This window comes from Bombina bombina, chromosome 4, assembly GCF_027579735.1.
Source record: "Bombina bombina isolate aBomBom1 chromosome 4, aBomBom1.pri, whole genome shotgun sequence".
Taxonomy (NCBI): Eukaryota; Metazoa; Chordata; class Amphibia; order Anura; family Bombinatoridae; genus Bombina; species Bombina bombina.
This window is the reverse complement of record NC_069502.1, coordinates 303,915,035-303,933,700: the sequence shown is the minus strand read 5'-3', so window position 1 is coordinate 303,933,700 and position 18,666 is coordinate 303,915,035. Positions and strand designations below refer to the sequence as shown.

Below are 18,666 nucleotides of genomic sequence, written 5' to 3'. Positions count from 1 at the left end.
ATAATAAAGCATTTTCTTTTGCACTGTAACATGGCACAATATTGTCAATTGTGAGAGCTATGTGACAGTTAGCCATGAATACATATGTTGCAGCCCATTGTGAATACGAACCCCAATATTAGACAAAACAATTACACAGCTTTATGAAAAAGTGGTAAAGAAAAGGCCCAAAGTGAAGCAGAGAGATGTATTGCGCCTGAAGATGCTTATCAGCTGTTCCTAGTAATTACCAGTTTTGTTGTACTCAAGAGATTATCTTGTTCCATTGTGCACTGTTCATTTGATTTCAAACCTGCCCCTGGGAAGGAAGGTTAGTATAGTGTGCAATACACAGTGTTGTGTGAGCAAATAACCAAATACAGAATAATCTCTGGTCATCTTCATTATTTCAGCAATTCACTTGGAACCATCATTTATTGAAAATCCTTTGAGAAAAGATACATTTTTTGCACAAATTTCAGAAAGAATATTTTATCAGGATAGCTTTATCTTAAGAAATCCAGTGGAATGGCTGGCACAGAACATAAATAAACAGATATCTAGTTATAGACCAACTTATTTTTTTTCAAGCAGCCTCAAATTTAATTTGTACAAAAAAAACACATAAATGTTAAAAAACCAAAACAACAAAACATTTTCACAGATGTGACACAGAGTACAATGACATTTGATAGACCTGTATGTGTATGTGCATAAGGCAATAAATACTAAATGGAGTTTTATATTTCCTTAGTTCCATCTGAAAAATGAGAAAACGTATTACAGTTTTTTTGCTCTTTTAAACATATGTTCCTGAGCTGAACAAACTGGACATTCCTTTTAGGCATTCGGTCCTTTCCTTTTTAACCAACACAGTTTGGAATTTGTCACTACCAGCCAATAAGAATGAATACTTGAGAATGCATCATACATATCCATCTTGTTTTACTTAAATTAAACAGCTTTTGCTTAACCTTCTTTAAGAAAAACAAAAAAAAAGATGTAAAATATTGAACTACTGCTCATTCATACGCATTCCTTTAAATAGAGGTCAAATGTATATTTAGGATTCACATTGCAGGGTGCTTAATTGTAACATAGTTATAGGAAATAAATATGATATTCTTACAGAACACTTCAAAACAATTAGAAATATTTGTTTTTATGTTCATACATTCAAGATTTTATTTTCAATAGCTTGGAGTTGTCATCATCATGCAGGTAAAAGTATATATATATATATATATATATATATATATATATATATTGCATAGAGAGCACAGGAGAGACCTGTTCTCAAAGCAGAGTCTGTGATGCCTGAAGGACTAAGCAAGATCATTTGAAGAGATTTAAAAGACGTTATTGCTGTGTGAGTCGGCCATCTCTGAAATCCATAGTCAGAAATGAACCTTGAGAATTAACTGCCTGTTCAAAAATATTGTCTCATGTTAAGTGTACTGCTAATCTAATCATATGTTATGGAAGAAAGTATGAACCAACAGAGTAGATTCACTAAGGCTTCAATACCAAAGAATAATATAGGACTTGGAGATAGTTCACTCCCTGGAAAGTTCAATTAATTTGTAGTGGACCTAAGCTACTAACGAACCATCTTAACTCTTAGCATTATTTGGACTGCTAAACAGTATATTACAGATCTCTCTGCCAATCAGTGGGTTAAAACACCACTTTATCAATTTCTTTCCAAGCTTATAACTTTCAGTTTTAATAAAACACAATGCAATTGCACTTGACAGCAATACAGTAATATGGAACGGGTTGTGAATGTGTTAATTGTCATACTGACATTTCATTGTTAGGGCAAAGTGAACCTGATTGTTTCAACCAATGCTGAACCCAGAATCTGCCAGCCATAGACAGCAGTCAGCAGAGTATCTGTGAAACTATAGTAATATTTCATAGTGAAATGATTTTTATTTTCTATCAGGATAATGCAAAGCAGGAAAAATCCCACCTCTATATGCCTGGTTACGTAACAACATACTGCAGTTCTCTCTAACACTGCAGTGAAAATACTATTATATAATTCCATCTGCTGCTTCAACACTGAGATGTACAATATAATCGATAGAACTTGAATTCCTCTGTGTGAGATTAACAATTGACGTTATAGGGCAGTAGCAAAATCCTATTTAATAGCTGTCTCCTAAAATGACTTTTAATCTAGGCATCTTCTTTTTTTACCAAGCATTATGTAAGGTTGTGTAACTAGAAATTGTACAGTTATATACAACCTTTTTTTTAATTGATAGCAACACAATGTACATTTCCAAAATAATTCAATATATTTAATTCAGACAAAACGGAAAATGTATATTCTAACCCAGTTCCACCTCAGTAATAATTTATGAAAAATGATCCACACTACACGGTATTCCTTATTTAACTGTTAAAATACTAGAATTTGATTAATCGGCATTACATTTTTTTGTCATTTCAAGTGTTCCCAAGAGGTACATGATTTTGAGTATCATTAACATGGCTCATTCCTAAATACTTCTCCCATTACAGAACAAAACATCTGATAAACATGTCCCACTTCTATTGAAAGGAAAAGAGAAAGCAAATAATTAAAAATAAAATAACTGATTAATATTTAAAGAATTTTTACAGGTCTGGGGTTTTGTGACATTATTTAATTCTGTAGCAAACATGTATCTTACAATGCAAGTAATGTAGAGTTTAACATTATATTACCTAGTTTCAGTAGCATCGTCATTATTTTTTAATTAAATCAAATGTGTTGTGCCCTTATATAAACAGGACAATGGTTTGCACAAACCTCAGTGCATTATTCTTCATATAATAAATCTGAAATAAATAAATAAAACCAGCTCAGGAAACTGTAGGTTCAGTCTTCCCTAGTGTGGGTTAAATCAGTAAAACTGTTCTATTCACCGCTGAAATTAGTAGTTTTGCACCTATGCAGTGAAAGTGTTAAGTGCTTAAACCATTTCATTTAGGTTGTGAAAAGGTTAAACTTGAAACCCTTGTCACAGAATTACACAGCATTTCTTCCCAGTGCCATGGGTTAACAACAGCTGTGCGCAGTAGCATTACATTGTCATTGTGTATTAGCAGCTGGCCTAGTAAGGATCATCTATTTATGAATGAGAACAAGAGGCCAAGCATAATTGAAGCCTTGTCTTGTTCCATGCTGCTTCTCAGAATTTGTGTATATATATCATACAACACAGAAATGCAGATAGTGCAGCTGCCACAAATGTTTATGTTTAAAACTAACCCCAGTGCAGTTGACTTAAAGTTTAAATAAAAATTACACAAGCATCAGAAAATAATAAGTTACAAGGTTTGTGTCCTATTCTTTCATTCCAAATAATTTATAGCAATTAATAATGCCCCTTAGAGATTGCACAAAGCCCAATTAAAGATGCATCCACTCTTGTCAATATAGTTGTTAATTTCTTCTAGAAAAATAGTATTATTTTGCTGTTAAATGTGTTTCATTGTTTTAACAACCATAAATAATTTCACTACTGTGTTTTACAAGTTACACAGTCACACACAGAATTGTGACCATATCAGGGAAAATGCTGATGTAATGATAGCTGTGTGCTAGATTGATGGACAGAGGGTGATTAAAATTTGTATGTGGCTGTTTCTACATTGGTTATTGAAGGGACAGCAAATCAATCTTATGTAGCATTGATCTCTTCCTTTAATATTAGAATATATGCTTATTTTAAAATTGTCAAATGAGTATCAGTGCACTAGTAATGAAGAGTCTGATGCTCACTTATAAAGAAACACATCTGTTAAAAAGTGAATATGGTGACAAAGGATTTGAATGAATGCAGCTTTAAAAGGATTGAGGCTAGAAATCAGCCATCTGTTCTCAGCAAGGATGCAACTACAAAAGTGGAGTCTGTAGAACTAAACATTGTGGGGTTTGTTTAGAGTTGACAATGCCCTTGTCGAAACAATTCTGTTATACTTGAGTTTTGGACCCCTCTGGCTACATTTTGTCAAGCAGATCTATGTTGCAGAACAGGCACTAAATGTGCTCATGTGCTGAGCAGCAATTAGCCCTTCACTAACACAGCAGCAAACAGCATCCAACAAGGGTGTCATTGGATGCTATATAAATTGCCCCCTCGGTGCCAGAAAAGGGTGTATGGTTTTGAAGTAATCTATGGTAGCCACCTGTTTAAGATGTATGCAACAAGTATCCGCTGGTGTTCCTAGAAAGCCTTCATATGATGTCATACATAAAAAGACACCTAGATTAATAAACTCATGGGCATGCCTCTACAGTAGTTGCTTTGGTTAATCTTGTTTGGTATTGGTCAGTCCTTTTAGATAGGTCCTTACAACCAAACCCAGACAAAGAGTGAGCAGCAGCATGTACCCAATGGTGCCTTGGAAGTTGGGGTAGTGCTGGGGTGCTCTAAGGAACTCATCTAACCCTTGCTCCACATAATGCATTTGGTCATATATACTAAGAAAGGTGAAAATATGGAAGAGCTGGTGGCTGTGTCCTATAATGTCAAACAGCCCAGGCTGGATCCTCTCTGGGATTTTACTGACATTGAAGAAGGCAGCCACCACCAGCCAGAAATATCTCCTGTAGAAATACACAAAGAGTGTAGGATTCTTCCTGCTGAGGTCAAACAAGAGGCTCTCTATCATCACCGGACAGGCCATGCTGAGGGGCATGGCGAACACAAAGGTGCGGATGGCAAAGGGGTACGAGCAGTCCTCGGCCCGGCTCCGGCAGCAGGCTACAGTGCACGTGACGGCCAATACAAAAGCCACGGGCAGCACCAGCTGTCGGTAGAGTCCCATGAGCATGCTGTAATCCACCCCCTGCCAGCCTAGGCCCTGTAGGTACGGCGTCATCACTGCGGGGTCCAACAGGCTGAGCCTGGGCAGCAGGTAGTACGAGTAAGCCACGGTGCTTGCGAAGCCGTAGTAGCTGATACAGGCATAGTCCAGGAAGAAGAAGGCGGCACGCAGGCGCAGGGAGCGGCAGCTGAACACATGGGCTGTGCAACTCATGGCAAATGTCAGCAGCACTCCCGAGGCATAGCACCACAAGGGCAGCAGGGCGGGGTGGTGGAAGGGCAGCTCGTTGCCCAGGAAGAACACCTGGTAGAATTTGCTGACGAACAGAACAAGAGGGATAAAATGAGTCCAGAAATTGAGGGTCTCGTTGGTGGGTTGGAAAATGGAAGCCAGGCACTCCTGAGCGGTGAGGTGCAGCCTCCTGTAGCCCGATAAGATGAAACACTCCACAAAATCGTCTGGTACCTCATCCCAGCGGAGGAGGGAGGACTTGTCCTTGTCTCGGGTGTAGGGCTGCGGGGGCATCGCGCCCTCCTTACACAGCGAGGGTCAGGCAAATGAAGACAGTAAGCCCGCGGCTAAGGCAGGAGTGGTGCAGGAGTGACGGAGCTGCTGATCCTGTCCGTGCTGCAGTGAAGCGCGTTAGCATCAGTGCTATAGCTCAGTAATGCAGAAGAGTCTGCACAATGGCGCGAGCATCGCCTCACGGCTCTGAGGAATGGATCTGCTCTTTCTTGTGGTTATCGCCAGCAGCTCCTCCGAGCTCACTAGCAGGTGTGTGTGTATAGGGGATCTTCCCTGCAACCATTGATCAGTGTGTGACTAGGGATTTCATGTCCTTGAAGTGTATGGCAGATAAAAGGGGGAGGGGGGCACTAGTGGAAAACGGTAACCCCTTGCATGCCGGAGACTGTTGCAATACAAGGAGCTGCAGCGCGAGCGGCTAAGGGGTTAATTATCCTCAACCGGGTTTCACTGCAGCGTTGATCTGTGTTTCTGGAGCGTCTTCGCCTACTTTATAATGATTTTTACACAAGTAATACCCTGTATGTACATGAAATTAGCCACCAGCAAATGGGTGGCTGAAAATAGTTCACAACGTTATGTTTCTTACATTTCTTACACATTCTTTATACATCGCCTGCAACCCTGATCTGCTAGTGACACAGAGGAATGTCTGAGCTATCTGACTAAATGCTGGCAGCGAATTAGTGCTGAATATGATGTTTAAAGAAAAAAGCTTTGTAAGAAGTCGCACGGTTTGCAAATATATGTTTATGTTGTAGTTGGTTTAGCATCATTTTAATTCTCTAATACGTAAAATGACAATGCCATGGACTCTCTGGCATAACAACTACCTCTGTCAACTCATAACAGGTAATATTTGTAATCATTATGTAAATACTCTAGGTTTCACAAGAGGGGGCTGCAAAATACATCAGACTTATATATATATATATATATATATATATATATATATATATATATATATATATATATACACACACACAATGCAATAATGAGCACTCTCACCTTATTGGCAACTGCCAGGGTGCCAGCGGTTAAATATATTAAGTAGGAGAAGGCATTCACTGGTCTTTTCAAGTGTACTTTTATTTCACAAGCGTGACGTTTTGGGGATACACTCCCCTTCCTCAGACAAGGGGAGTGTGTCCCCGAAACGTCACGCTTTTGAAATAAAGTACACTTGAAAAGACCAGTGAATGCTTTCTCCTACTTGATATATATATATACAATTATTTATTTTCTATATGCAGTATATGATTAAGGTCTCCGGAAGTGTTAGTTGACTAACCCTGTACCATATTTCCCTCTCTATGTATTATATAATACAATTCTAAGGGGTGTCAGACTAAAAACCTTAAAGGAAAAAAATGCAGTTTGAACGTATCCAGTTATGTTGTTCTTCAGTGATTGATACATGAGGAACTGATTGGTCCTAGTGATATCCATGATGGGCAGCTACCTTTGGTACCTTTAGCAGGATGAGTTGGATTTATCTATGCCCTGGAGGGTTTTAGCCTCATTGATTTTTTTTTTTTTTTACTCTCCAAATCTTACTGTAACATCATAAGCCAAGCAGTTAATCATTCATAAGGTCAGGGCAAGGTGAGTTTGATCCGTTTTAGCAGATGTTCATAACCAGTACTTCCATTTATTTTTATACTAAACGTGCACATTTCTTTTGATTCCATCGTAATGAGTATGCAAATGAGATGTAATTATTTTGCAAGCATTAATAATTGTGATTTTAGAGATAAAGAAATGTAATGGCCAATTACTTATCAAGCCATAGTCTGCAAAAGAGTCAAAAGAGGAAAATGTGAGCACATGAATTTCCTCTTGTCCAGGGCTTTATGTGTGGGATTACATTTCACCTTTTACAAGGTCAAGCCTGAGGACAGATGGATGGGCAGACATTTTGATCTTATCAAAGCACTTTACTAATGAAATCTTCCATTATGCTACATTCTTGCTGCATTTTGAGATAAGGAAACAGCAGGTAATTGATCAAGGTTTCTGTTACCCCTTTGCAGGCAAACTATGAATCTTCTATTAATAGATTGTATAGTAAAAATATTTAGTTAGATAATTTATGACAGCAAATTGTTTAACAGGAATTGACATGTTGGAACCACACAAACGTGGATATCAATAAAAACAAAATATTACAGTGAATATTTGACCTATAACACTCTAATGGCACCAAGTAACTCACTGAGATATTTATGGAACTGTACATTCAGTGAGGTTAAAGGGACATGAAACCCACATTTTTTCTTTCATGACTAAGAGAGATCATGCATTTTTAAACAATTTTCATATTTACTTCTATAAGCTCATTTGTTTTGTTCTCTTGGTATCCTTTGTTGAAAATAATACCTAGGTATGCAAAGGAACTGCTGATTGGTGACTGCACATAAATGCCTCATGTTATTGGCTTACCCATGTGCATTATTGTTTCTTCAACAAAGGATACCAAGAAAAATGAAGCAAATAAGATAATATAAGTAAATTGGAAAGTTGTTTAAAATGGTGTAAGATATCTGAATCATCAAAGAAAAAAAATGTGTTTCATGTCCCTTTAAATTCTTACCTGTTTCTCCTGTTGGAAAAACAAAATGTGATGAATGGAGATAACCAAATGTATTTTGCACAAACTCCACACCACTGTGGGGCTTACAGTCACATTATATAAAAATAATTAGATGCCAGGCTTTTTCTGTGGTCAAAATGGGGAAATGCGGTTAGCCGAGTGAAAATTGGAGTCTGTCTCTTATTGGATGTTTTTCTTACTGGACGTCCTGTTGTTTCATGCCCTAACCCAGAGGTTACTTCAAAAATAAGGAACAACGAATATAACATATGAAATAACTTTCACAAGGAAATAACTCATACCCGACATACAGAGGATCTATGGCCCATCCGGCGACAGCGGTGTGAGGGTGCTGCTTGATGTGGAACTTTTCCTCCGCTCGGAGTTGCCTGGGGGACCGGCACAGGTAACGGAAGTGGAAGCGCATAGCGCATTTGGGATTACGTCATTTCCGGTGAAGCCGACAGGGCCGCCGATGCGTGGACCGAGAGGAGCCGCTGATGTGGAGAAGTTTTTCGCTACATACTGCAGGGCTCCCGTTACTAGGGTCTAATTTGCATCCAACAGCCGCTTAATCCCAAGGACGCTCCACTTCGCTCCCCACCGGTAAGACACTGTTTTTCAACATTGGGTACTCATTTCTACAGTTATTTCTACAGTTATGTTCGGATAGTGAGGCATGATGACAAAGACTGTCCTAAACATATGTTAAACTATAAAGAATTACTTTTCCTGGTTACGGAAGTGGGGACAATCTAGAAGTGGTTTGTCAGGAAATTCTTTGTGTATCTGGATCTTCAAATCCCAATTTTTTCCCCTTGCCTTTCTCCACTCGATTTACCCACTTCTTTAAAATTTAAAAGAGACAGCACCATTCAGCACACACTACGCTGTGTAATCTGTTGACTTTCTATTTGGGGTCTGTTTTTTCATAGCAGTCCATTTGTGAGCATTTAAAGTTATCATGGAAAGTGTAAAACCTTTTTCCCTAAGAGCAATAACTGATTTGGACAGATTAAGGCCCACCTTGGATGAGCTTTTCTCCTGTAAATCTAGGAGAGTGACCATCACAGATGTCTTCTCTAAGTTAGAGGATCTCCTTATCAAGGAACATAAGATCTGGTGGGATATCAATCTCATGGAAAAATACTTAAGTTTGGACATGATTCCCAGGGGCTTGAGGATTGTCAAATTCCCCACCTTTATGATCACTGACAAGGTCTTCATAGAAAGATGGAACTCTATATTAACGGATTGCTCAATCAGGCTTATGAATATGCTTATAACATATAAGAAGGAGCAATTGGATCATATACGAGGTGAAATTACCACACTCCAGGAAGATCTAAATCAATTCTTGACACATAAAGATTACAATAAGTTTGATGATATCCTCCAGGGGACTGTCACTTCTGTTAAAGAGGACATTGATGCCCTAAAATTTAAAAAATTTGATAGGGATCTATTGGACTATAAGAATAATTTGGTGTATCTTTGGTCTAGTTACAAGAAAAAATCTAGGAAATTTAATAAGAAAAATCAAAAATCACGTGCTAAACAGGTTTCCTTTTCAGATACAGATGCATCCTCAACAGAAGATGATACTCCAAAATCTACCCTATTCCCTGAGGCACGAGACCAACAACAAAACAGACACAATGATCCAGGTAATGGTAACATTATAATTGATAATACAAATAGACAGGAGATTACTCAAACACATGTTGCAGACATCTCAGACAGATCTGGTCAGGAGTTTATTAGTACCATTAGACCAACCTTTGATTTAGTTCTAGATGATAGAGAAGGAACTGATATTTCAACAGGATTAGATCATTCAAGCCAAGTTGTCTCTACACAATCTACTACACAGGTTTTTCCCAAGGAACAGAGAACAAAAGGCATAGGTCTAGAAAAAGAAAGAGAAGGGGCAAGCGTATCAACGCAGAAAGACAGAAAATACCCGGTAAGAGTGAACCGTCAGAAAAACAAGTACAAAGTCACACAGTAATCAATGTCTCTTCATATGAGTTAACAGATGAACAAAAACAAGTTCTCCAGCTAGGTTTAGGCTTTGTACCTGCTGAAGACTTTAATCTCTTTGATACAATTATAGATGTCAATAGATTCATACGTAAATTGACATTAAAAAAGTTTTTCGCACAGCAAACCTTGTTGCCCTCTAATACTTCTCACCATGTATCTAACTCTGTTCCCATGGAAATTTCTCCAATAGATGTATCATTCGATGAAGTACATGACTACATGTCCCTTTTGGAATTGGAATTAGAGTCCAGCAGAGTGAACTTGGGAGTTACAAGTACACATGTAGGTTTCAGACCACCTTCAGTCTTCTATCCCACTAAATATAGGGGTAATGTTTTGGAGTTTTTCCATAAGAAGATAGAAGCGGATCTGAATAACCTACATGATAGTCTGAATACCCCTTCGAGGTTTCAAAACTTGTCTTTATCACAAAAGAAAGCTCTCAAGTCTCTGCAGGCGAATTCCAACATTGTTATTAAACAAGCGGACAAGGGTGGGAATGTGGTAGTGCTTAACAGAGGTGATTATATTGAGGAGGCTTATCGCCAGCTCAATGATACTAATGTCTATATGAAATTGGGAAAAAACCCTACCTTTGAATACCAGAGACTTGTGTACGACATATTGGATGATGGGAGAGAAGCGGGATTTTTTGATAGTGACACACAAGATTATCTATATGTAAAAAATCCTATTGTCCCAATTTTTCACCACCTTCCAAAAGTGCACAAGTCTCTGGAATCTATCAAGGGCAGGCCCATTGTTTCGGGCATTGGCTCTCTTTTGGAGAGATTATCAGCCTGGATAGACAGCATCCTTCAACCCTTAGTTCAACTTATCCCAAGCTTTTTAAAAGATACTAAACATCTCTTGAATCTCTTGGATAAGGAAGTCTGGTCTCAGGATTATATATGGCTAACTGTGGATGTAGTGGGGCTGTATTCAGCCATTCCACACAGTTTAGGTTTACAATCTGTAAAATTTTTCCTAGACAGATTTAGTAATTATTCAACAGATTTCAAGAACTATGTAATGGATGTGATAGAGTTTTTACTCAATCACAATTATTTTCTGTTTGAAAATGAGTTTTTTCTCCAGAAACGTGGAACAGCTATGGGGGCGAAATTCGCCCCCTCCTATGCCAACCTGTTCATGGGTTGGTGGGAGCTGTTCCACGTTTATGGACAGGAAAACTCTTTTCGTCAATGTATCAGATTTTACAGGCGTTACATTGACGACTTGCTCTTTATCTGGGAAGGTACATCACAGGAAGTAGATGAGTTTGTTGCATCCCTCAATGTTAACAGATGCGGTCTAAGTTTCACATATACATGTGACTGTGCCAAGATTCCCTATCTTGATTTAACATTGATAGGTGATGTTTGTAGCAATACCGTCTCTACTGAACTGTACTCCAAACCCATCAAGTCCAATGCTCTGCTGCATGCAAAGAGCTTGCACCCCAAAAGCACTGGATTTGGTATGATAAAGGGTGAAATGATCAGGTTAAAACGCAATTGTTCTAACAATGATACTTTTTTGTCAGAAAGTACCATGTTAACACAGAAATTTCTTGAACGTGGGTACACAATGCCAGTGATAGATAAAGCTCTAACACAGGTACAAGCTTTGGGTAGATCCTTTTTACTAAGGGACAGATTCAAATCTAGGCCAAATAGTCAAGCTAAACAAGAAGAAAAGATTATCTTCAGTACCAGGTACAGTAGGCAATATGATCAGATAATCAAGATTATTAAACAGAATTTGCCTATGCTTATGGGAGACGCTTCTTTAAACCCTATTATTAAAAGGGGTTTTCGCTTCGTCTCAAGACGCAATCAAACTTTGGGAAATTGTTTGTCACCCAGTATGATCCGTACTCAGACCAAGCAAGGCAATTGGCTGGCGACCCATGGTCACTTCAAATGTGGGAAAACCAACTGTAAAGCCTGTGGTCATGCTGAGGTCTCTAAACAATTCCAATCTTGCGTCACCCAAAGAATTTACAATTTGGAACATTTTTCAAATTGTAGGAACAAATATGTTGTTTATTTAGTCAGATGTCACACATGTAATCTTCAATATGTGGGTATGACTACAAGGGAAGCCTGTGAAAGGATCAGAGAACATCTTAACGATATCTCTAATATCTCTCCATGTTCAGCACTGGCAGAGCATTTTATAATCAAACATGACTGTAAAGTGAATACATTCAAGTGGCTTGTAATAGAACAAATTCGTCGCCCCCTAAGGGGGGGAAATTTGGATGAGATCCTCTCCAAGAGAGAAGCGTTTTGGATTTTTGTTCTGAGAACAAGAGTACCATTTGGCTTCAATATTGATTCAGACATTATAAATGTCTGGAAATAGGAATTTAAATCTACCCTGGTAATACAGATTTATCACAATACAATGTTAGAGCCAGGCTTATGGAACCACTTAATAGAGTGGATATCCTGGTAGGAAGAACTAAGAGGCATCCACGTTATCTGGACCCTGAGCACTCAGTTTATCCAGACGCTATGGACACCATAGGAGATAATTGAGTGTCTATAAGTGACTTACTTTATTATTATTATCACACTTTCTCTTCGGGGAGGGCTAGTGATTAGAGTGGGGTTCGTTACAATAGGGGTCACTAGGGGTACATACGTATCAAAACCTCTATATAAGCTCAATACTATAATGCATATAATATATGTTCGTGACCAATCACTGCTGAAAAACACTTGCTATGAGAATCTATGTTTTTTGCAGCTCTCTCAAAGTGGTATAATACCTAGGATCTAGTGATCAAGTTTCTTGATGAAAAAGAGGTTTGATTTGGCAAAGGGATGATGGTTCAAGTGACAACTTTCATAGTTTAATATGTCCTTAAATTTATGTGACAAAATATGTCATTAGTCCAGGAAACCTTCTCCCAAGTCAAAATCTATTTCTATTTTTTCTCTTTCTTCTTATTATAGGTTTATACGTTGAGAATCTACAATCAACATAACAAAAATCAAATTGTAATAAAATTTAAATCAAAAATCAAACAATGGTAAAATTAATTAACATTGATTAAATATAACATTTGGTTCATGAAATTAAATTTTATATGTCTGAGCGATGTTTTTAGCAGGCACGTCTGTACATATACATTTTTCAGCAGTCATTATTATTATTATTATTATTATAATTATTGTATTGCGTATTATTATCATTATTTTCTGTTGCACATAAACTTTTATTGATGATAATCTGTTTGTTTACAACATGCATTTTCTGTTATATGCATTTTTCCAGGGGTTAAATCCTAAGAGGGTGTTCTCTCAACCTTAATTAACTGATTGTTCTGTGCACCAATTAACCAATCAGCAATACCCTTAGGGTATATACATGCTTAGCAGAGTATAATGTACAGGTCACAGATGAAGGCGTGAGCCGAAACGCGTCTGACCACTTAGTCTACATGTAGTTTTTATGTCCTATTATTTTACTTTCTATGCTTGCTCACAATAAAGGTGCATTGGATTTCAAATTTCGCTTGAGACCCGCTTTCTTTGTATACATTCAAAATGGGGAAAGGTTGGCAAGCAAGAGCGTACATTTGTGTATATTCAGTTCTGATTATATTTATTTAGTTATTAGTTTATAATTTATTTTATTACAGGCTCTGGTTTGAGTTGTGGAACATATGACTCATGGATTTACATATAAAATGATAGCTCTGGTAGCTACATGTAGATTAAAATATATTTAGAAATATGTGTAATGTTCATTATTTAGTATGTATAGTTTTGCTTCACATATATAAATAATGTTATAATCAAACATCCACAATGATCTATACAATATTTAAGTGATTATGTTTCTGCCTAGCAGTAATTTTGCTGCCTGAACAGTAGTGTTGTTAAAAGTTTTATATCTGCCTGGAGAACAGTCGGTTCACATCACCAAATCCAAACTGGACACGTCAAGAGGTTTGAGAAAATGTACTTTTAAAGTCCGTTCCTTACCTTATTTTGGACTGACCAATTAAAGGGATAGTTTACTGTAAAATTGTTTTTTCTTTAATGTTTTTCCAATTACTTGTTATACTAGTTGCAGAGTATACAATGTTTAGGGAATTGTTCCCTAATGTTTAGTTTTGTATATTAAATAGATGTTTAGCACTTTGAAACCACAATCCATTCAAAGGGGCATAACTCATAGGGAGATCAGACCTTATTGCTTTTTTACACACCTAAAAGCTTCATTATCTCTGTCTGTATATCAAAGCCCAGAACAATTGAAAATGAACATTTTAGTACATATTACTCCCACTCCCCTCTGGGGTGTAATTTCATCTGCTGGATAGTTTACATAGCTTTTCTATAGCCAATACTTAAATTTAAAAAAAATGAGATTAGGTAGTGGATTCAACAGGCAAAAGTGACTATTTTAATTGAAAAATAAAGGTAAATGAGCAATTTGTAAACAGATTAGTATACTCCAGCAAATAAAATGGATCACTGATAACACATTAAAAGAGAGAAGATTTTACAGCACACTGTCCCTTTAATTATTTCTTTTAATTTATTTTATCAGATTTACTTTGTTATCTTGGTACCCTTTGTTAAAAAAAAAAAAAACATATGTACATATCCTCACCAGCAATGTATTACTGGGAGCCAGCTGGTGATGGGTGGCGACAGAAAGTTTTCGTGTACTGGGCCCTTCTGTCCTTTTAAATGCACACTACACATCAGGATTTAGCATATAGAAGTGTAGAATTTTTAAATATATATGTTAAACACACATATAGATCGAATTTTCTTTTTGTTTTGCATTAAATGTTATTTAAATATTTATTTAAACTCAAGTTAGCAGGAACTATGCACATATCACAAAACTAACAAAAAGGGACACCCCCCCCCCACAATTCTGACACAAACATAGTTTTATTCAGCACAAGTAGTGCATTGCTGCTCTTGAGCATACCTAGGTATGCTCTTCAAGAAAGGATACCAAGAGACTAATACAAACTTTCTAAAACAAGTACATTGGAAAGCTGTTTAAAACTGAATGTTCTGTCTGAATCATGAAAGTTTAATTTTGACTTTACTGTCTCATTATGGGTTACTAATGCAAGACAAAGGTGTAAATGTATTAGGCAGCGGCGCTGCTTTAGAGCCCTTGCAGTGCAGGATCACAATGTAAGAAACATCAGTCATCTGACCACTGCTTTATATCCTCTGCCACCTCTGTTATTGACAGGCCTGAGTGCAGGGGGCGCTACCCAGATGTACAATTAGACAAGCAGTTTTTATTCGCAGCAACCGACAGGTTGGCAAGTCAGGTACCGTGTCCATCTGCCAATTGATATATGGGACTCAAAGTCTTTTTTTAAAGGGATGTTAAACAGACTGTTTCAATGTTGTAATACAAAAAGCACTGGGCAGTTACTTATACTTAATAGAAATCATTGCAATATGTATTATTCATCTATTCTATAAAAAAACTTCTTGGCTAGTGAATAGACTAGATAACAGGGAGTCAGATTTGATCATGCCCAGAACTGACAGAAGAAAAACGTAGGTTTTGAAAATCCTCTGCTCTTAAAACACCGGGGGGCAGTGGCTACAATGATCATTTCTTGGTGCTGATTTTGCAAGAAAATACGTTAATTGCATTTTTTTAAACAATTTTTTTCTTTTTACCTTGATTAAACATGTTTGTTTTTACCATAGGAGCACTGTTTAATATCCCTTTAAAGGGACACTGTACCCAAAATTTTTCTTTCGTGATTCAGATTTGAGCATGAAATTTTAAGCAACTTTCTAATTTACTCCTATTATCAATTTTTCTTCATTCTCTTGGTATCTTTATTTGAAATGCAAGAATGTAAGTTTAGATGCCGGCCCATTTTTGGTGAACAACCTGGGTTGCCCTTGCTGATTGGTGGATAAATTCATCCACCAATAAAAAAGTGCTGTCCAGAGTACTGAAACCAAAAAAAGGCTTAGATGCCTTCTTTTTCAAATAATGATAGCAAGGGAATGAAGAAAAATTGATAATAGGAGTAAATTAGAAAGTTGCTTAAAATTGCATACTCTTGGTCTTCCGGTGGAGGTGGAGCCACACAGGTGTGCCTGCACAGGTGCGCTGCTCAGGTGCGGCTCAAGCTACAGCTCCAATCCCACAGACGCTGGCGGTGGATTCTTCGCGCCCGGCCCTAAGGTTAAGGGCTAGTCTCTTAGGAAAATCAAAAAAGACCTGATCCGGAACCCTATACAGTGGCCTGTCATCCCACTGGCCCCTGCAACCCAGTTACCTGGACTTTTGTATCTGGCTATACCCATTTGCCTCTTGTATCTGCATCAGACTCACACAATACCTGTGTCGTTTTTCCTTGAAGCACACAGGTGTGCCTGCACAGGTGCGCTGATCAGGTGCGGCTCAAGCTACAGCTCCAATTCAACAGACGCCTGGCGGTGGATTCCCCGCGCCTGGCCCTAAGGTTAAGGGCCACTCTCTCAGGAAAGCAAAAAAGATCTGACCCAGCACCCTGTACAGCGGCTTGTCACCCTACTGGCCCCTGCAACCCAGTTTCCTGGACTTTTGTATTTGGCTGTATCTGTTGGCCTCTTGTATCTGTACCAAACTTACACAGCATCGGTATTGTTTCCCCTTATGGTCTGGGACCCCTCTAGCCTTTCAGCCTTTCATACGAAACCTGCATAACTCATACAAATTAAAATCTTCCCCTCTCCCGGTACTTCAACGGACCTTGCCAATTGAACGCCGGACCCGATACTGCACCTCAAACTCCACTTGCTATTACCTCCTGCTCTCTCCGCCGAGAGGCTGATTGATCTTCGCCCTCTCCTTCTTCCCTCCCCCACCGGTGCTGCGTGGGAGGGAGCCGGCCCCAGCCCTGGAGCGGGGTTTCGGTTCAGGAGCGGGTCCTTCATTTGGAGCCGGTATCCGGTGCGGCACTACTTCCTCCCCTCCCACCGGTGCTGCGCGGGGGGAGTTGTTTGTAGTGGCAGCCCGGGGTGCTGGAGCGACGAGCGGCGGAGAAATACTGAACAAAGGTTGACAGCAGTGTAAGTGGACGGCTGGCTGGCACACAAAGGGGTGAGTGTTTTGTTCACCACATGGCTAAGATACCCCCTGCAGTCACATTATACTACAGTATTTAGTGGAGGGGGGAAGTGGAAGCGAATAGAATTGGAGGCTAGAATGGAAACTGGACATGTCACATCTAAATAGGGGCACCCAGTAAGACTTTTTTAAGGATCACCATTTATTACTCCCCCTATGCTCTGGGCTTTGCTGGAAATAAAAAGCCTCTTCAGGTACTAATAGAACGGCTCTCAAAAGCATTGAACTCATAGATCGCCTTTGGTCGATTTAAGGGAAGTTCAGATGAACATTGCACTCATATGTTCAGAGATAATCTGTGCAACGCAATAAGACTCAATGTACCTAATTATAAAATTTGTAAATCATGATTGATACAATGTATGTTGTGTGAATACTCTGCTCAGGCTCACAAAATCCCATCTAGAGCTACTCAGAACGTAATACAGAGGGAAAGGCTAGGAGAGGGAAAATAAACAATTGGAAAAACTATCGCCACCTGGGCTATTTAAAACTGTAACATAGCTGATCTCAGAATTTGGTTTTTGCTACTTTGACCCGGGTCCCTGTTTAGTGCTGACTTACTAAGCACAAAGTCCTGGGGATACCCCACTCCAAATCTGTTAAATTTAAAATCTGCTTTTATATGCAATGATAACTAGCGGCTATTAATTTTAATACAGTTAACATAGCTATCTTTTCTACAGCCTGCCTGCAGTATTCCTCTTACTAGTATAAATTTAAGAATTGCATAAGTAGGCCCAAGTTACATAGAATATGTGAGTCTTTAAAAAAAAAATTTTTTTTCCTTTTTTTCTAGTCAAAGCTTAATCAACTTTACAGATAATTATCAGTATTTACCCCTTAGTAGTCCTCTAACTCTCCCGAAACTATTACTAGACCTTTGAAATTGAATATTTACAAACATGTCGAGAATAACAAAGTATACCTTTGATATTATTTGAAGGGACCCTGTTGAAAATCACAAAAACTATCTTGACTTAAAAGGGTAAAACATTTATATAAATTACTCAAAGAATAATCTAGAGCTGCATCATAGTTTATGAAGTAAAAAGCTGCGCATTTGTGTATATAGAGATTAAATCATTCAAGACGTAGAAACCTACTCTTATTTAAAAGAATATAGCTAAGCTTAGTGAGTCTTGACTCAGGGGTACTTAGTACTGATATTACACAGCTCCATAATTGTTCGGAGATAATTCGGGGAGACGTATATGCTGTGTATTGTTTAGTGAAACTATTTTTGCTCTCTTTTTTTTTTTTTTTTTTTTTCTCCTTACACCTCTTTCTTACTGCTATTTTCAACCCACATATGACTTGTTGAATACGTCGGGGTATATTCTCTGACCTTTGATAAATTAAGCCACTAATCAGTACAACAGCAGGTAAAATAGCAGGTAATCATCTTGCTTAGTCGAAGGACTCTCTCTTGAATTGCCTCCATTCTGATATACATGGCTTGGTGAGCGAGTCTTAAATCACTTTTTTCTCTGGACCTTTTTCTTTCGTTTTTTTTTTTTTTTTTTCTTTTGTGTTTTTTTTTTTTTTTTTTTTTTTTTTTTTTT

At 38.1% G+C, this 18,666-nt stretch overlaps 1 protein-coding gene across 1 annotated transcript; it reads right to left on the bottom strand.

Moving 5' to 3' along the window:
- Positions 1 to 379: 379 nt before the first annotated feature.
- On the bottom strand, positions 380 to 5,810 carry PAQR9 (progestin and adipoQ receptor family member 9). The gene has a single exon (XM_053710013.1). The coding sequence runs from the start codon at positions 5,329 to 5,331 to the stop codon at positions 4,288 to 4,290; it is 1,044 nt and encodes a 347-aa protein (XP_053565988.1). The 5' UTR covers positions 5,332 to 5,810; the 3' UTR covers positions 380 to 4,287.
- Positions 5,811 to 18,666: the final 12,856 nt, after the last annotated feature.